At 40.1% G+C, this 18,434-nt stretch overlaps 2 protein-coding genes across 5 annotated transcripts in view; both read left to right on the forward strand.

Annotated features, from left to right (window-relative positions):
* Positions 1-252: 252 nt before the first annotated feature.
* On the forward strand, positions 253-16,302 carry LOC118386843 (protein phosphatase inhibitor 2-like). Its single transcript, XM_035774753.1, has 6 exons — positions 253-620; positions 7,524-7,631; positions 9,702-9,773; positions 10,379-10,473; positions 12,970-13,134; positions 14,116-16,302. Exons 1-6 carry the CDS (start codon positions 484-486, stop codon positions 14,127-14,129), a joined length of 591 nt encoding a protein of 196 aa, XP_035630646.1. The 5' UTR covers positions 253-483; the 3' UTR covers positions 14,130-16,302.
* A 137-nt stretch (positions 16,303-16,439) lies between these two features.
* LOC118386829 (arf-GAP with coiled-coil, ANK repeat and PH domain-containing protein 2-like) overlaps positions 16,440-18,434 on the forward strand; it is a 96,804-nt gene continuing 94,809 nt past the window's right edge. For 2 of the 4 annotated variants that reach the window (XM_052526490.1, XM_052526494.1), the window contains exon 1: positions 16,440-17,342. In XM_052526490.1, coding sequence (XP_052382450.1) covers positions 17,188-17,342 — 155 coding nt within the window. In that variant the 5' untranslated portion in view covers positions 16,440-17,187. The remainder of the gene's footprint in view (positions 17,343-18,434) is intronic. The other 2 variants (XM_035774730.2, XM_052526497.1) reach the window with 2 other exon arrangements.

The following is an 18,434-nucleotide window of genomic DNA, read 5'->3' on the forward strand; positions in this document are numbered from 1 at the left end:
GCACCAATCCAAAGAAAGGATAGGCGGGAGCGAGACAGCCCGCGGTGCCGCTTTGTGGACAAGGACTCCCATTGTTATGGCGGGGTCGAGACGGGGTCTTATCTGAATATCCATGAACTTTGATACTGTAGTGTATTTCCCCATATTCTCGCGATGATTACAAAATAAGAAGTTTCGGCGACAGATGCTTTAAAAAAAAAATATATATATATATATATATATATATATATATTTTTTCAGCCAGTGGCCACACACAGACAAAAATGCGCACCGGCGGCGTCTGGGACATGCCAGTAGTTTCAGCTATCACAGCTATAGCGTGTGTTTACAAGTTAACCAGGAGTTTGAAGTGCAGGCGGAGTTGCAGCTTTTGTCGGGTTCTGCTTTTTGAATCATAAAAGCAAAGTTGACTAAATAGAGGTGCTGCGCGTACCAGACAGGTTTAAACATTAACAACCACGCCAGTGACCTAGTGCATGTGGAATGGCAGCTTCCCGGCTGGTGAAAGGTATTCTGAAGAACAAGAACAGCGGGACAGGCATCAAAGTGGGCCCGTCCGAAGAAGTACCAGTTGAGACTTCAGAACAAGCGGCGCTTGGACTTCTGGAGGATGACCCACAGTGAGTATATAGTCAGTTAGCTAGCTTACAGTCTTGACACGGACAGTCAGGCTAGGTATCTAAGGCTAGCTAAGTTAGCTATTCCAGTTTGTTAGGCTTGGGTGCTGCCCTGACTAAAAACGACACACTTGTTAACGTCGTCAGCAATGTTCCAGGGGTTGCACATAATTAGCTAGTAAGTTGTCATGCTTGCTTTTCTGATTTCCTCGTCTCGTTCTTTCTATGGCTGTTTATAACGTTAGTTCGCTAACGTTACCGTGCCAGTTAATATTTGCTAACCAATTTACTAGTTATATTGCCCAATACGTTAGATTGTGCTTGTTGCTAACTATGTCTGCTTATCAGCTGAGAAAAGGCTAAAGTATCTAAAATCTTATCCGGCTTCTGACCTGTAAACAAGTGTAAATGTGTCCGTGTCATCAGGCAACTTGTTAAAGGTTGGTGAATGGGCTGGTTGACCTGCAGTTGAGTTGGCATTTGGCACAGCCATTTTACCAGCCAAAAACTACGTCCCTATTTAGAATGGGGGAGTCGAATGAATGGGCTGCTGCAGGAGCTCTTTCTAGAGCGACCGGTTATTAAACTGTTTTTAAAGCAGATTTTCACATGGTTTATGTCCAGGGTGGAATATTCCATATTTTTAAAACCACAGGTCAGCAGGATTATTTTAAAGTTGAATAGATGGGTTAGCTGACAATGTCACAAACGATGCGCACGCTTCAATGGTGCAGAAGCCCATGTGTTGTGTTTCTTGATGGCCAGATAGCTAGCAACAATGACAAGAAGCTGCCATGTGGGGAATCGTAGGTGGTTTGACTCAGCTAGTTAAAAAAAAAAAACTTGTTCTTGATTTAAAACATTTAAAAAAAAATCTCTTACTTAAAACCGTAACTATGTATTTGAGACAAGTGCTCATTGTGCAAATGTATTTGTTTTCAATAAACATTGTAGATTAAATATAGTATACATGTCAACAATCTAAGCCAACCCTGTCTGTTTTGCCCCATAGTTGAGCATGGGTTGGTATTGTTGTTAAACAACAAACCCGTCTATACACACTCAAAACTCGACGACTTGTTTGTGTTTACTATTTGGGCATGACATTTGGAGTATGTTCAATGGGGGACATTGAATTACATCGTTTCTTTGGTTAGAATATGGTAATATTAATGGTTGTAAATATGTACTTTATTTGGGTGAACTATCCCTATAAATTAAGACTGTAGAAAATTCTGCCTATAGGTGGTTCTTCAAGAGTTTTGGCCACCAACCCCTGATCTGTTTTTATCAACTACTGGTGGTTTGAATATGTTAATGTGGCAAATTACCCCACATTCAAGAATAATCAAATTAATATCAATCTATAGGTGGTTGAGGCTGATTTACAAAACGTGGCTATCATCTTAGACAAGGCATTTATGCGTAGCAGCTTGTGCACAATGCTAAAATGACGACAGGATATTTGAGGTAAGATGCATTAGTCAATATATAGTCAATATATATTTTTTTGCCCATTGTAGGAGATGGGAATTGTTCTGATGACTAGGCCTATCAGCTATTGTGAAAGACCTGATTTAAAATAGTCTCCTGAAGACAAGATGACAGTCTAAATCTGACCCACCCTACACCGAAACAAAATAATTTTTCAATGTGTTATCCCCCCACTAGTATCAGTTACATATTTGTGTTCACAATCGTTTTTGGCAAAATGTTCATAATAGTTATCAGGTCACACTACGAAAATTCATGCTGAATGCTGTTTTTTCGTTGTTACAGCCTAATGAACCTTGTGCTAAATTGACAATGACTAAACGAGATGATATTTGATAGAGCGTTCTTACTGAGCGGTGGATGGCAGCTGTAGGCTTGTAAGCATTCATTCAAACAGCTCTTTCCTGCATTTGCCAGCAGCTCTTCGCTGTGCTTCAAGCATTGCACTGTTTGACTTCAAGCCTATCAACTCCTGAGATTAGGCTGAATACTATAGTGCCTATAAGAACATCCAATAGTCAAAGGTATATGAAATACACATGGCATAGAGAGAGAGTCCTATAATAACTACAACCTAAAATGTCTTACCTGGGAATATTGAAGACTCGTGTTAAAAGGAACCACCAGCTTTCATATGTTCTGAGCAAGGAACTTAAACGTTAGCTTTTTTACCTGGCACATATTGCACTTTTACTTTATTCTCCAACACTTTGTTTTTGCATTATTTAAACCAAGTTGAACAGGTTTCATTATTTATTTGAGAGTACATTTATTTTATTGATGTATTATATTAAGTTAAAATAAGTGTTCATTCAGTATTGTTGTCAATATATATATATAAACAATCGGCCGATTAATCGGTATCTGCTTTTTTGGGGGGGGTCCTCCAGTAATCGGTATCGGCGTTGAAAAAATCATAATCGGTCGACGGCGACCTCTAGTGAATTACACTTACTGCATTGGCGACCAGCTTCAATGAAAATGCAACACTTAAATGTAGCTGGCTGTCTTCTATGAGTTGTCCTCAAAGAGTGATAAAGTAATTTTTGCCAGATTCCATGTGGTTTTTGAGCTGTGCCTGTTGTATTTTTTTTATTAGTTGTCACATTGCTGGAATTCCCCAATGGGCTCGGAATTGACCAGGTAGAATGTGCAGCTTGCACATGTGCAACGGGTAAAACATGTAAATCGCATAGCCAAGTTAAAGGGTTGCAAAATGTGACTAAATGGTCGCGGTCTGGAACCCTGCTTATGATAGATAGTTAAATGAAATATCAAAATAAAGTTTCACATCATGTATGAACTCCCATCAATTGAATGGGTGTATATACCAATGTTTCGACATCACTGTGCCTTTCCCAGGGTAATGTCATGATTACTTGAACCAGGTTATGAAGACAAACAGTGCAATTAGTGCAACCAATGACAATAGTAAGGTGTGTCATAATGATTAAGCTAATTAAAATGAATTTGTGAAACTTAAACTTGTTTTTTTTATGGCATATTAAATATATTAGGTTATCATATAGAAACATCATTTAATATTGTACATCATATTTGCATCAACATACATTGTTTAATTCAATTTCACAATTGTTTCGTATTTCATATTTGTTACATGTAAATGTTTGAGAAAATGGCCCTTGAATGTTTTGGTACCTACTGGAGAGCTCTTCTTTGTCTACACCCATTCAGCTTCGTTCACACCCTCCTAAGCTTTAGCCCCACCAATCTCTTTAAGGCTTTACATGTGAGGCTATGTACTAAACAACCAAAGATTCCAAGACTAAAGGCTGGTTTATACTACGGTTGTGTTCGTACATTTTTAATCTGGAATGCCAGAGTGTGCTCTGGGCGTTTTGTAAAATCAGAGCGTTGTCAGATTGTTTGTAAATTCAGAGTGTTTCGCTCTCGAAGTGCACACTGGATGCTCTGGCTGAAACGTAGGTTATCTGTCTTATCCCCCTGACACTTATGTATAGGGCCTAGGCTACCTAATTCCACAGGGATGACGAAACGGGTGCTAAACTGATGTCTTCGACATTGCACTATATGTTTGTGTTTACAATCTCAGGGGTAAATGTACCAATCAGCAATAATTGACACATACCATCTCATTATGGAGATAACAAAGAGGTCACACAGGGTAGAGCTGTATGTGTGTGTGTGTGTTGGTGAGGGGAGGTGTCTCTCCAGGTCTTCTGTTATGTCTGCTTTCGGAAACAAATTCCTTCTCTTAAACCCTAGTTTTGTTAATTTCCTATTTATTCAGCAAGGGGAGGATTGTGATTGGGAAATGCTATAAAGATGTTGGAATGTGAGGAAAGATTTTGCTGATGTTTATAAGAAATGTTTACATTTTGTAAAGATGACCAGTTGTTTATAGAGTTTTGTTCAATGGAATATGTTATTTTTGCCTTATTTTTCATGGCCCTTGAGGTAGTGTTTAGTGTTTCTGGGGTGAATGGGTCAAATATGTAAATGTTGAAAAGTGTACAGGCCTAGATGTAAAAAATGTAAACAAATGTCAACATGTAAATCTAAATATTGTTTTGTATGTGCACAGGTAGCAGTGCAGCTAATTATTTAATCAAGACTGGTATGCTGTCAGTTCACCATGCCAGACAATCAAAGATTTACTTTTAAGCAGGGTAGCTAATAATTTTTCAGGGTTGGTATGCTGTCAGTTCACCATGCCAGACAATCAAACATTTACTTTTAAGCAGGGTAGCTAATAATTTTTCAGGGCTGGTATGCTGTCAGTTCACCATGCCAGACAATCAAAGATTTACTTTAGAGCTAACAGCCGTAGCGAACAAATTCATTTGGAATTTAGCTGAACAAATTATGACAAAGGTTACAACAGCTTTTGACATGAGGGGTATGTTTAAAATGACTTTATCTTCTTTCTTTTTTTTTACATGTACATTACATGTTTTTAAGTTTGATATTATGATATTATTGTTTCATACTGTTAATCAAATGCTGTTTCATAAGTTCTTGGCTTGTAAATACATTGTAAATGGAAAACTAAAGGGTGTGTATATTCCATTAGTTTTCACAGGGAGATTCTTAGACCCTTGCGTGTTAGTTTTTCAGAAATCAATGCAAGGTTTTACATAATTATATAGATCCTATATTCCCACTTGGAATACATAGGGTCTAAAAACCAGCTACCGGCACTGCCAGACAATCTGTAGATTGAATGTGAATATTGTTTTTGTGTTGGTTGACTACGTTCTTTATGTGTGTTTAATTTGTAAGTCGCTCTGGATAAGAGCGTCTGTTAAATGACGTAAATGTAAATGTATCCGAGCGCTCTGACCTAACAACAGTCAAGCACCCAAGCTAACATTGGCTAACTTGATAGCTACATCCAGACACAAATGAGAGAACAGCTCACGCTGACCATTTTACTCGCCCTAGCAGAGCTGGTTAGGCTGTTTTTATGTTATCCAGAGTGTTGGTGACTGCAACTGTGCTGCTGGCAACAATTTTTAATGACCCTTTTTTTTGGCAACGTTTACTGACACTGGCCATATTCAATGGGTGTTGAGCATTTGTAAATTCGTTAGTTATTCTGCGCTACGGCACACAGACGAGAGGGCTCTGAAATCGGAGTAGCTAGCCAGAGCGAATTTACCAGCTACATCTATATACGTCTAGCAAAATAATTAATCACAACTCAACACAAAAAGTAGAGGGTAGGATCAACAGGTTAAGGCACATGTTCACATTTTCCAGAAGGCATTTCTGCCTAAAAATGCATTTAGATACAAAATTTAAAAAAGTTTACGTTCAAATGGTGCTCCTGTGAAGCAATGACGCACAACATATGCCTGTTTTCCTGAAACGAGTCACATGTTCAGTTTCCCCCAAAAAGCTTGCACATGTCATGAAACATCCATAACATCTGTCCATTTAAGCTTTATTTCTCCAACATGCCCATATGTAGAAGTCCCCTTTTTGGGGTATACACTCCCCCCAAGTGGTACAATACACATCAAACGTTTTGTTTCTATTTTGTATGTCAAAGTTGTGATTTTGAGTGCAAATGTAACACCCATACTGCTGTAATCGCCCAGATATAGATCTGATAAGTCTGACAATCTATTGTGTAGTGAAAGTGTTTTTCCTGTCATGCATCCCATGGGATATAGGCCTACATATTATGAAACATTGCTTAGCCTAGTGGTTAGAGTGTTGGACTAGTAACCGAAAGGTTGCTGGATTGAATCACCGAGCTGACAAGGTAAAAAAATCTGTCGCTCTGCCCCTGAGCAAGGCAGTTAACCCACTGTTCCCCGGGCGCCGAAGACGTGAATGTTGATTATAGCAGGCCCCAGCACCTCTGATTCAGAGGGGTTGGGTTAAATGCGGAAGACACATTTCAGTTGAATGCGTTGTTGTACAACTGACTAGGTATCCCCTTTTTAGAGTCAGGCTTGCTGAGGTACAATAGCCTAACTGAGCAGTATGCATATGTTCCATATCCAATGATTTGACATGTTAGTCTGAGACACAGCAGGACAGGGCATGTCCCCAGTGCCATCGACACAGTCAAACTGCCTGCTGTGCGCCTGACTTATTGAGAACCTGTGTGCGCATGTGAGTTAGCAGCTAGGGGAAGCTCTACAGGATTACTGCAGCAGGTAGTAGAATTATTGCCCTCTCCCCCCTGCCTTTCTCTCTCTCATGATGGAAGGCCTCTCCCTCCATAAACATGCCCGTGAGGCTGCTTCATGACAGAAGAGGGGAGCGCCAGCAGAGACAGTTTAACGGCTGTATTTGGCACAGTCTCCGAGTCCAGACTGTGATGATAAAGAGGACTCCAACCAGAATCCCAGAGAGCCTACAATTTGTACCTCGGAAAGTACATTCCTTAGCAGGACAGCTAGGTGCACACTTGAGAAAGAAGTTACCTTTAACCACAGATCTAGGGTCAGAATACACTACCCATAGTTGCTTAGTCCTAACCTTAACCATTAAGGGAATTAAACGTCTGACCCTGTATGTTCGGGTAGTGCCAACTTCTACCTTCTCCTAGGGCCACAACTTCTTCTTGTCCTTTCCCCAAAAATGTACCTTGAGTTCAGTGTCAGAATATACTAGTCTCCTGACCTCATTCGCACCTGAAGGAAAAGCACTTCCTCCACAAACCCACTCATTCAGTCACCCTCAGAATTATCCTGAAGGTGATGTGAACCACCTCTGTACAAGGCCATCGTAAATTTCCGAACAATTACTAATTAAATTGCAGAGAATAAGACCCTTTTTATTTAATTGCCATGTTTGTTTGTTTCCAAAATACACAATGGGAGTGAGAACTGGGGCACTATATTAAATGTGACAGGTCTCCAGTGTAATATCTTAGGTTGGTTTTAAATGCCACCCTGCGCTCTCCTCTTTCAGGAAGAAGTCACAGAAATGGGACGAGATGAACATACTGGCAACGTACCACCCGGCAGACAAGGACTACGGGATGATGAAGATCGATGAGCCTAGCACACCCTACAACAGGTGAGTTGCTCCATTCATTCTCATGAACAGGTAAGGACATAGTTATCCAGAGACTGCAAAAATTGCTTCCCAGTATTGGGAAAAGATAGAACTGTGCCGAAAAGTGTTTTGGATTCATGTTAGAGGGTAAATCCATTTGAATTCAATCACTTTTTGACAGCACCCCTTTGAACGAAACCTTCCATAAATATTTGCCCATTGTAGAAGTACTCAAGGTTACTTTTTGGACCTGAATGCCAAAACCATTCAAGAGATAAAGGTGTTCACCCGTTTTTCATATACCACTATACCATGAGAAATCTTTGTCCTCATCACTGGAAAAGATAAACAGTTAAAATGTTTTCTAATAAAACAAATGGACATTTATTTTTTTTAGCTCTACGGCTCAGTGTCCCTAAACCAGGGCAGCTGTTGCTCAAATTGCGATAATGTGACTAGAATGACGTTGTAAACAGCCAATTCCCGGGACATAGACATGTCGTATGTGGGCAGAAATCTGAAATTATAGTTATTGTCCAATTTACAGTAGCTGTTACAACAAAAAAAGACTGCTATTGTTTGAGGATAGTGCACAACAACAAAACACTTATCATGGCAACTGGTTTGATACATTCACCTCTGAAGGTAAATAATGCACTCACATTCAGTAATATTTCTCTGATTTGTCTCTGGATTCTCATATGTTGTAGCTTCGACTCTATTTTACAGCATCTGAGGTTTTAGTGTTGTGCCCACTATCGGTGAAGACACAACATGCTCTTGAATACCGACCGGGAGTATTGGCTAGTGAAAAATACAAGCTGCATAGCACTCAGAATTAAAAATGTTTTTACCAGTTATTGTTCATCCTGATTGGAAGTTTTTTTTACATGGACGATACATTGGAGATAATATAGAACAAAACATCTAAAAAGCCAGGCCTGGCGTTGGACTAGGAACCGAAAGGTTGCATGTTCGAATCCCTGAGCTGACAAGGTACAAATCTGTCGTTCTGCCCCTGAACAGGCAGTTAACCCACTGTTCCTAGGCCGTCATTGAAAATAAGAATGTGTTATTAACTGACTTGCCTAGTTAAATTAAGGTTAAATAAAAAATAAAATTTATAGCGGATTTAAAAAAAGGCATTTGATAAAGTAAGACTGAATTTGATTTATAAATGCCTGGATTACTTTTTTCAATTTTGGTGAGTCTCTCTTTATAAAATGGGTATAAGTAAATATATAGCAACCCCAGGTGTAAAATAGTAAATAGAGGCTACTTCTCAGAGGTTTTCCGTGATGTGGAAAACGCGGATGGAATCGCAGAATTTGGTAATAAAAATGGAATCAACTGTAAAACATGGAATATTGCAGATTTGTCCATATTTTGTCTGAAAGATGTATGTATGGTATGTATGTGTAGTCGTAATTATTGTAGGAACCTAAATGATTTCATAATTGTAAAATTACACAGAAGTAGGCCAAAATAAATAATTCTGTTTTCGATTGGGGTATTTTGAGAGGGGGTCGGTCGTGCGTGGGACCCATACCTTTCCTCACAACTTGGCTGTCACTTTGAGAAACATGTCGAAGAGGCTGTCTGAGAGGGCCAAGTCCTCTTTATTTTTTTATTTTTTTACCCTAACCCCAAAATTCAGAGCAGAGCAATACCCAAGGGACTATTATGAGTCAGGCGATAAGCTGTTTTGCAAATTCTGTCAACATACTATAGATTTAATTTATAATGAAACACTTGCCTTGATTAAAAAATAGTGCAATGTTGTGTTGCTTCATTACAAATGTACTCTTATATCTTATTAAATGGTTGACTTTTTATTAATTCACATTATTAGACACTCTTTCTGATAATAAAATTAGTGTAACTTGGAAATCACAGAATTCAGAAAAATGGAATTTGGGTGAAAATATTAAGGTTTCATAGGGCCCTAGCCCTGTCTGGGTTATGAGCCCCCCTTGCAATCTGCCAAGGCCGCTGCATAGGTCACCCCTGTGACACTGTTCTGTCCTTCTCTCCCTCCCCCTCTCACTTTACCTCACTCGTTCTCTTTTTTTCTCTCTCCCTCTTCCTCAGGATGGTGGAGGACGAAGGGGCGCACAGCGACTCAGAGGGCAACGTGCCCAACGTGGACGACCTGGCCTCGAAGTAAGTCAACATCACTGACTGGATAGGTCTGGGAGAGAGGAGGATATTCTTCCTCAAAGGTTTGGAAGGTTCTGACACTTATCGAGGGCCACATCAGAATTTCAAATTTAAGTGGAGGGCCGAGAGATTTTCTGGACAATTTGTTTGTCAAAAGCAATTTTCCCACCAGAGAAAGGGCAGTTATTTTTAAACTTATAGGTCCATTATAATTTCTACATTTTCTATCTAGTTTTTTTTACTCAAACCTCCCCCGGGTCAGATTGAATGCCTATGTTTCCCACCCCTGCTATAGGAGGAGGGAAGTTATGCAGTGATCTGGGCCTTATGAGACTGAAGGTGGGGACTCTCACTATGGTTTATGGCTTGGATATACTGTATAACAGAATGTACTCTTTGTATATTATCTGGATTTGAACTATTTGAGGTCAAGGGCATTTGATCTCCCGCCGTTAACATTGAGTATAGGCCAAGATGGAATTTCACTCTAAGGAGCCCTCTGTTGACCTTCGAACCAGTTGAGTTTACAGTAGAGATGTAAACTGAATCACTCACTTTCTATTGCTCCTTCGCTCGGTTCACTTTCTCTCTCCTCTCTTCCCCCCCAGATTGGCAGCAGCAGAGGGAAAGGAACCGCGCTTCATGAGAGAGGAGGAGGAGAGTAGTGAAGAAGAGGAAGATGAACTAACCCCAGAGGATCAAGGTGGGCTGTCTCCCTCTTCCCCCTCTTTGTCGACTTCCTCTCATCCCCACCATGTCTCTATTCCCATTGGGTGTCTGGCCCTGACATTTCCCTGACATCATGTGTTGTCATGTAAAGCCCTGTGTGCTCTAATAATGAATTCTCACAGCTCAGTGGCCACGAGCACGGCCAATGGTCCAAACGGAGCTCACTCCCGGAGACTGTTCCAGTTGACTCTGGTCCATTTTGGCTCCAGACCCACACGTCTCCCTCTGCCCTTTCCCACATTTTTATCTCTGCAGTACAGGGAAAAGCAAGAGCCGAAAATATAAATTCTCCCAAAATACTGAAACGTGTGTGTGTGTGTGTGGTACGTTGATGTCGATGTCATCACCATGTAGGTTATAGTGCTTTACTAGGTGTCCAGACAGACACGTCATAACTTTAATAGAACATTCAATACCATAGAACATTGCAAATATGGTGCTTTTTTGCACCTTTAATAGCAACCTTGTATACACTACATTACCAAAAGTATGTGGACAACTGCTCATCGAACATCTCATTACAAAATCATGGGCATTAATATGGAGTTGCTCCCCTCTTTGCTGCTATAATAGCCTCCACTCTTCTGGGAAGGGTTTACACTAGATGTTGGAACATTGCTGCAGGGACTTGCTTCCATTCAGCCATGAGCATTAGTGAGGTTGGGCACTGATGTTGGGCGATTAGGCCTGGCTCGCAGTCTTCCAATTCATCCCAAAGGTGTTCGATGGGGTTGAGGTCAGGGATCTGTGCAGACTAGTCAAGTTCTACCACATCGATCTCGACAAACTATTTTTGTATGGACCTCGCTTTGTGCATGGGGGCATTGTCATGCTGAAACAGGAAAAGACCTTCCTCAAACTGTTGCCACAAAGTTGGAAACACAGAATTGTCTAGAATGTCATTGTATGCTGTAGCGTTAACATTTCCCTTCACCAAACTTTACAGTTGGGACTATGCATTTGGGCAGGCAGCGTTCTTCTGGCATCCGCCAAACCCTGACTGACTGCCAGATGGTGAAGCGTGTTTCATAACTACAGAGCACGCGTTTCCACTGCTCCAGAGTCCAATGGCGGCGAGCTTTACCTCTCCAGCCGATGCTTGGCATTGTGCATGGTGATCTTAGGTTTGTGTGTGGCTGCTCAGCCATGGAAACCCATTTCATGAAGCTCCTGAAGAACAGTTCTGACGTTGCTTCCAGAGGCAGTTTTGAACTCAGTAGTGGGTGTTGCAACTGAGGACAGATAGAATTTTTATGCGCTTCAGCACTTGGCAGTTGTTTTGTGAGCTTGTGTGGCCTACCACTTCGCAGCTGAGCTGTTGCTCCAAATGTTTCCACTTCACAATAACTTCAGTTGACTGGGTCAGCTCTAGCAGGGCAGAAATTTGACAAACTGACTTGTTGGGAAGGTGGCATCCTATAAAACCATTCTACTGCCAATGTTTTTGCTATGGAGATTGCATGGCTGTGTGCTTGATTTTATACATCTGTCAGCAACGAGTGTGGCTGAAATGGATAAATCCTCTAATTTGAAGGGGTGTCCACATACTTTTGTGTGTGTATAGGGTATGAGACCTGGTAAAAAGCACTCACCCACACTATTCATTAGCGTTAGATGGGCCATCAACTTATATAAAATGTATTTAATATTAGATCATTTTTTTAAAGATTTGTAAAAGCATGAGTGACCTGAATTTGAAGTAGTTATTCCCTTACAGGCTAGCACGCAGGACAGACCCTTTGCTTCAATCCTTTTTCCAGTTGACCAACTCTCAGTAAATATGCACAGACCCATATTTTATTTATGCTGCAAGCACCAGAATGGAGTTGGTTTAGAATTCTACCTGAATGGTGTTGCTTTTAGTTTTGATCAGACATAACTTTACTTTAAAATTAGTTGGATAAAATGTGTGCTTGGAACAAACTGGGGAATTGATTGCAGTGACCTTGATGTCTAGTAGTAATTGTTTACTAAAAAAATAGGCCTTGCCTGCCTCTTACAGCACTGTGTGCGTCTTCAAGTCCGCTTTGAAAATCTCTGTGTAGTAGTTTGATGCTATATGCCCTTGAATTGGAAAGCAATTATTATTATTAATATATATATTTTTTAACAGTTTTTCATTTCTGAACCATGTCCTTGAAAGTAGATTAGATTCTACTGGAACTGTTCAGCCAGATTCCTCATAAAAATAGTTTGACGTATTCGTCCTTGAAGCACCATTTGAGGATGAGCGTGTTAACTCTCTCCCTTCTCTTTAATCTGAAACCCCCCTTTTAGCTTTTGAACGCTCTCTGAGCCTCCCCTAATGTAGCTCTATCGCTCTATTTCCTCCACACGGAGGAATCGTGATGTTTACACGTCTGAGTTGTGGCTCTCCTAGCCTCCCTCTGCACCACATACCCTCCTCCGTCTTCTCTCTGTCTTTCTCTAGCTTTCTCTCTCTCACTCATACTCACTATCTCCCCCTCAGCGAAAAAGAAGCAGTTTCAAATGATGAGGAAGATGCATTACAACGAGGGCCTCAACATCAGGATGGCCAGGCAACTCATAGCTAACGAATTGGCGGAAGAAGTGGACGAGGACGAAGAGATGAGAGACGAAACGGAGGACATCAACGTAGACTCGCCGCAAGACGGTAAGATAAATGGGGGTACTCAGAAATCTTATAATGGCAGGGCATTTCCCATGGTGACAAATCAGGAGCTCTCACCAGTTAAATCCATTGATGCCGATAAAATGCTTGATTCACCAACGGTTGGTCATCGACACTGGGAGTTTTTTTTTTGAGCAGCAAGCTGACAGCATGCTAGGTATTGATGGGTATCAACAGCCAATTCGGCACGGGCTGGAAGCTATAGCGAGCCTCAATTGGCCATTCGCCCCATCATATCGCCAAGCATGTGCACAATGGCTGGATCAAATCCCAGAGCTGACAAGTTAAAAATCTGTCGTTCTACCCCATGAGCAAGGCAGTTAACCAACTGTTCCCTGGGCGCCGAAGACATGGATGTCAATTAAGGCAGCCCTCTGCACCTCCCTGATTCAGAGGGGTTGGGTTAAATGCGGAAGACACATTTCAGTTGAATGCATTCAGCTGCACAACTAACTAGGTATTTCCCTTATATTTAATGTTCAGCTTTCAAGTTTTTACTAGTTGTATGTACAGGATACACTCCAACTAAATGCTTACTTGCAGGTTCCTTCTTGACAATGCAACAATAAAAAAATATAAGATAAGAATAAAAACAACGTAAATGGCTTAAGACATTATATTATATATTAAGCATAAAGCATAAAGTCAAGTTGATACTTGGAGGGTTAGATAAGTGTAAGCTCCACACAGAAGGTTACTGGGCCCTGATTTAGTAGGCCATCCAAATGTCAGAGGTCAAACAGTCCTCAGCAAGGGATTGGTGTGGTAAACTGTGGATAATGTTGAAAGTCTTAATACTGGATGCAAAGTTGTTGATAGAACAGTCTGAAATAAGAGCTGTTCCCACTCCTATAAGACTACTAAAATATTAGCGTTTCACCTGTTGTTTCTCTGTTAGATTTGATGTCGTATTAATTAACACTTAAGGTGATTTCACTCACATAGCTCTCTTTGGATTTACAGCTCTGGATTCCTAGAGGAGGACGCGCCACCTCTCCTGTCCCCAGCCTGTCTCTGCTTCTGACACATTTAAGAGACACTTAGCCACACAGTGCCAGGCCATAGAGCAGACGGACACCGCTTCACAATCTTCCCTCAAACAACCCCTGTTCATGCTTGTGTATATTTCCCAGTAACACTGAAATTCAAAGCATTTTCACCCTGCTGGTTGCTTCTCTTCATTGCCAAGAGTCCCTCACAAAAAGTTGTCATTGCCTCAAAGGAACCAGACCTCAAGGAACGGAGACCTAAAGACTGTTATTGTCAGTGAGGACTCCTGCCTTGCTCGCTCTCTGTCCATCTCTTTGTCCCGGCTTCTCCTGAGCATCTGGTCGAATGCTGTCAGAAAGAACAGCAGCACCCATTGGATTTCTCATTGAATGAAAGTGGTGGAATTTTTTGCTGACGGAGGTAGGAGGGATTTGGTCTCTTGATGTTTGTCTTGTTCCTTCTGTCCCCATACCTGTTTTTTGTTTCATTTTTAATTTGTTTTAACTACCACCAGAACCTTCATTGGAGAAATCTGAAACCTTGATGAGCTAGCTGCGGTTTTCTTTTTTTCTTCTGTTTTTTTTCCTCCGTTCCAATCTTGGATTTGGTGTTATCTGGAATGGATATAGGAACGGCAGACTGCATTTTTAACCAGCCCACGGGGCATCTCGATATCTAAGGTGTCCAGCATTCGACTCAGTCCTACACATATTTACACGCCCACTCTAGGATTTGGTACAGACGCATGTGCACTGACTAATAGGAATAGCTATGTTTCCAACAACATACCATTATCTTAATATGGTGGCTAATGTACTGACATGGACAGCTAAACCTATTTATGCTCATGCAATAAAATGATATTAATTTATTATGTATTGCCTTGTGATGACAGAAATTAGGTCATTTCACACAGGACTACTGCATGTCAAAATGTATATGTAGATGGTCATGTTTGCCATTATACTTATAGAACCCAGCTGTATTAAGCATGGCTACTAAAGCCTTGTGGCCATCTGCACTAATGCGACATTTGCTCACTAAGCTAATGAGGGATAGCATTGGGGAAATTAACCCCAGAGAAGGTTTGTACTACTGATAAGCAGGGGTGTATTTGCTAGGAACCAAACAGCTAAAATGGCAAGAGATTAATCTGCACTTGTCCAATAACAAAAGATTTTTGCTACGGTGTCCACTAAGGAATACACCCCAGGATTGTGTCCAATACAGTATCTGACATTTTGTATAAAGTGTATGGTATTGTACCATGTCCTTGATTAGGAACAATTATCCCCCATTTTCATTTTTGCGACCTGCTACCTTGCTGATAAAATGAGTGATATCTGGGCAACCAAGACAGTTAGCTATTGTCACCTTGATGTGCATGTGAACTTTTGAGAACCACAGTCCTCCCATGATGACTAAGTTTCTCTTTTCTTTTTATAGGCACATAAGAAAAAATATATTGTTCTATCAGGACATGTAGAGATGGTTTCATCTTTTCTTCTCAGAACTAGACCTGAGCCCTTTCGTTTCACCTGTCTAAATGGCCATAAAAGGCTATCCATTGGATTCTGTCCTTACAATCTCAAAAGCTCACTACTGGATCCTTTTGGAAAATACAACACCCACAGGAAATACTGACTGATACACTGTATTCCCACTTTGTTTTTTAGATATTTTTTATCGTGTCTATGTTAAGGGAAGATTTATTGACAAAAACCAACAAGTTAATTTGAGTAATTATCTTAACTTATGACTAGCTTTTTGTAAAAAACAACAACTTGTATGATACTAACTATTGGTCGATATTACAAGGCATATGTGCCTATATAATGTATTTATGTACATGTCTAAGTGAATAGGCTACGCTCAATTTTACCAGTGCAGTTCAACGGCTTGGATTCCCCTGTCTATTTGTTGTTTAGCTTAATTTTTACCATGTTTTCTTGACACATTTCAGTTGAATGCATTCAACTGACTAGGTATCCCAGCCGCTTTCCCGTTCTTTACTAGGGACAGTGGACTCAGATTCTGTCTCACATGATCATTTATCTGTCCCCAAATAATGGGGACTTGTTTGTTTTTTAGCTCTTTAAATGGGATTGTTCTTAATTATAAGTGTTTTATTTTTGTCTCACATTAAAATTGTTTTATGGACCCATTTGCTTTTTTTTTTGTCTTGTTTAAATGTGGAACTTTGGCCCTTTGTTTATTATTTACTCTGTTTTTGAACCAGGTACCTTTTGCAGAAATGCCCAGTACTTGTGGCCACTAGATGGCAGTAGTCTACAATAAATCTAACTTTCATGTTTACTAATAATATAAGGGGAACTGCTGAGTGTAAAGGTTTCCAGTTCTCTGGCTTCATATTCTCTAGTTTGTCATTTGCATAATAATATATTGGCAGATACAGCAATTAAGGGTAGAATACATATATTTAATTGAAAGCTGAATATGCACTGTGTGTGTGTACCACTAATCCTCATCACTGATTGTTACATTTTTCTATATTGGCTAAATCAAGTTGTCAAAGGAGTAGGAAGGAGTAGAGTACATGCGAAAAAAAAGACAAAGTCCAGCCTCTAATCCTGAAGAAAGCGTTCTCATTGGTTGTTTCAAGTATCACTCACGTGCGTTTTTCATGGACCGGGAAGCAGTAGCACTTGTCTTGACACGATTATATAATGTCGATTCAGTTTGTACTGTTTTGTGTGAAAGGAGCCAGTGGGAGGCGTTTCTATCACCTAGTGAAGTGTTTTATTTTTTTCCATTTTGAATTTGAGTAAAATTTGAGTAAAAATATTACATTTTTGGTCTAACGTTTTATATTTAAGTATTTATTTTACTTGTTTATGGTTACATATGTCGCGAGCCAATTATTAGCTAGCCAGCCATACAGGCTAGATAGCCGAGGTCTTGTGGATTGATAGCCCAGCTAGCTTTAGCTAGTAGCGGGTAGCCAAGTCCAGGGTATACAGCAACTGCGTTTAATCCCTGTTTTTACTTGTTAAAGAAAATGAAGATAACGGTTGAATTCGAGGAATGTCTCAAAGACTCTCCAAGATTCAGGTAGGCGAAGTGACCTCATCTTTGTTCCCACACGACAGTCATGGTTTTATGACGGTACCTGCTAGCAGCATGTGTTCCCAGTCCAAAACGACCTCCGTAATCGGTTTACGCTACCACATCACCTCAAGGTAAAAATCTGTCGTTCTGCCCCTGAACAAGGCAGTTAACCCACTGTTCCTAGGCCGTAATTGAAAAGAATAATTTAACTGACTCGCCTAGTTAAATAAAGGTTAAAAAAACTCTTAACATCTTACACATGGATTCTTATATTTTTACACAGCATACAAAACCGAAGTGTATACACATTTAAACCAAAATGCGTAGCTTTTTAAGGCTTCACAGGCATTTTAGGATGAGCTTTGGACAACCATTTTCAAATGTATGCATTCACCAATATTAAAGCTGCAATAAGTAACTTTTTGAGCAAACCGACCAAATGTAAACACATTTATTGTCAGCGAAGGCAAGTCTAATAGACTTCTGTTCTATGTTCTGTTCTCTTCTATGTACGGTATTTTAAAATAAAATAAAAATGCGGTCCCAAGATCTGTCTGAAGATCTGTCTGAAACTATCTTGGTGCAAATACAATAAATTATTGTATTTGACAACACACATCTATTTTGAATCTTGACGGTACCTGCCTGGTTAACTGAATAATAATAAACATTTAAGACTTTGTTAGTGACAATATTTTATTTTTCAATCCCATTCATCATTCAAATTAATGTTAACCTCTACAGGATACGTGGGTCCCCCGCCGGGACGGTTGAGCTAAAGTCGGCTAATGGGGATTAGCGTGAGGTTCTAAGTAACAAGAACATTTCCCAGGACGTCGACATATATGATATTGGCAGAAAGCTTAAATTCTTGGTAATCTAACTGCACTGTCCAATACACAGTAGCTGTTACAGTGAAAGAATACCATGCTATTGTTTGAGAGTGCACAGTTATAAATTTAAAGTTATTTAATAAACCAATTAGGCACATTTGGGAAGTTTTGATATTGCATTTTGAACAGAAATGCAATGGTTAATTGGATCAGTCTTTGCACATACACTGCTGCTATGTAGTGGCCAAAATCTAAATTGTGCCTAGGCTGGAATAATACATTATGGCCTTTCTCTTGGGTTTCAAAGATGGTACAAAAAAAATCATGTTTTTTTTTCTTTGGATTGTCTATTACCAGTTCTAATGTGTTATTCTCCTGCATTAATTTCAT

Source organism: Oncorhynchus keta, chromosome 1 (genome assembly GCF_023373465.1).
Source record: "Oncorhynchus keta strain PuntledgeMale-10-30-2019 chromosome 1, Oket_V2, whole genome shotgun sequence".
Classification (NCBI taxonomy): Eukaryota; Metazoa; Chordata; class Actinopteri; order Salmoniformes; family Salmonidae; genus Oncorhynchus; species Oncorhynchus keta.

Excerpts from the sequence above, each read along its gene's own strand:
- LOC118386843 (XM_035774753.1), top strand. The coding sequence starts at position 484 with ATGGCAGCTTCCCGGCTGGTGAAAGGTATTCTGAAGAACAAGAACAGC. Across the intron at positions 9,774-10,378 it reads GTGGACGACCTGGCCTCGAA|ATTGGCAGCAGCAGAGGGAA; the intron begins GTAAGTCAACAT and ends CTTCCCCCCCAG. Across the intron at positions 10,474-12,969 it reads ACTAACCCCAGAGGATCAAG|CGAAAAAGAAGCAGTTTCAA; the intron begins GTGGGCTGTCTC and ends TCTCCCCCTCAG.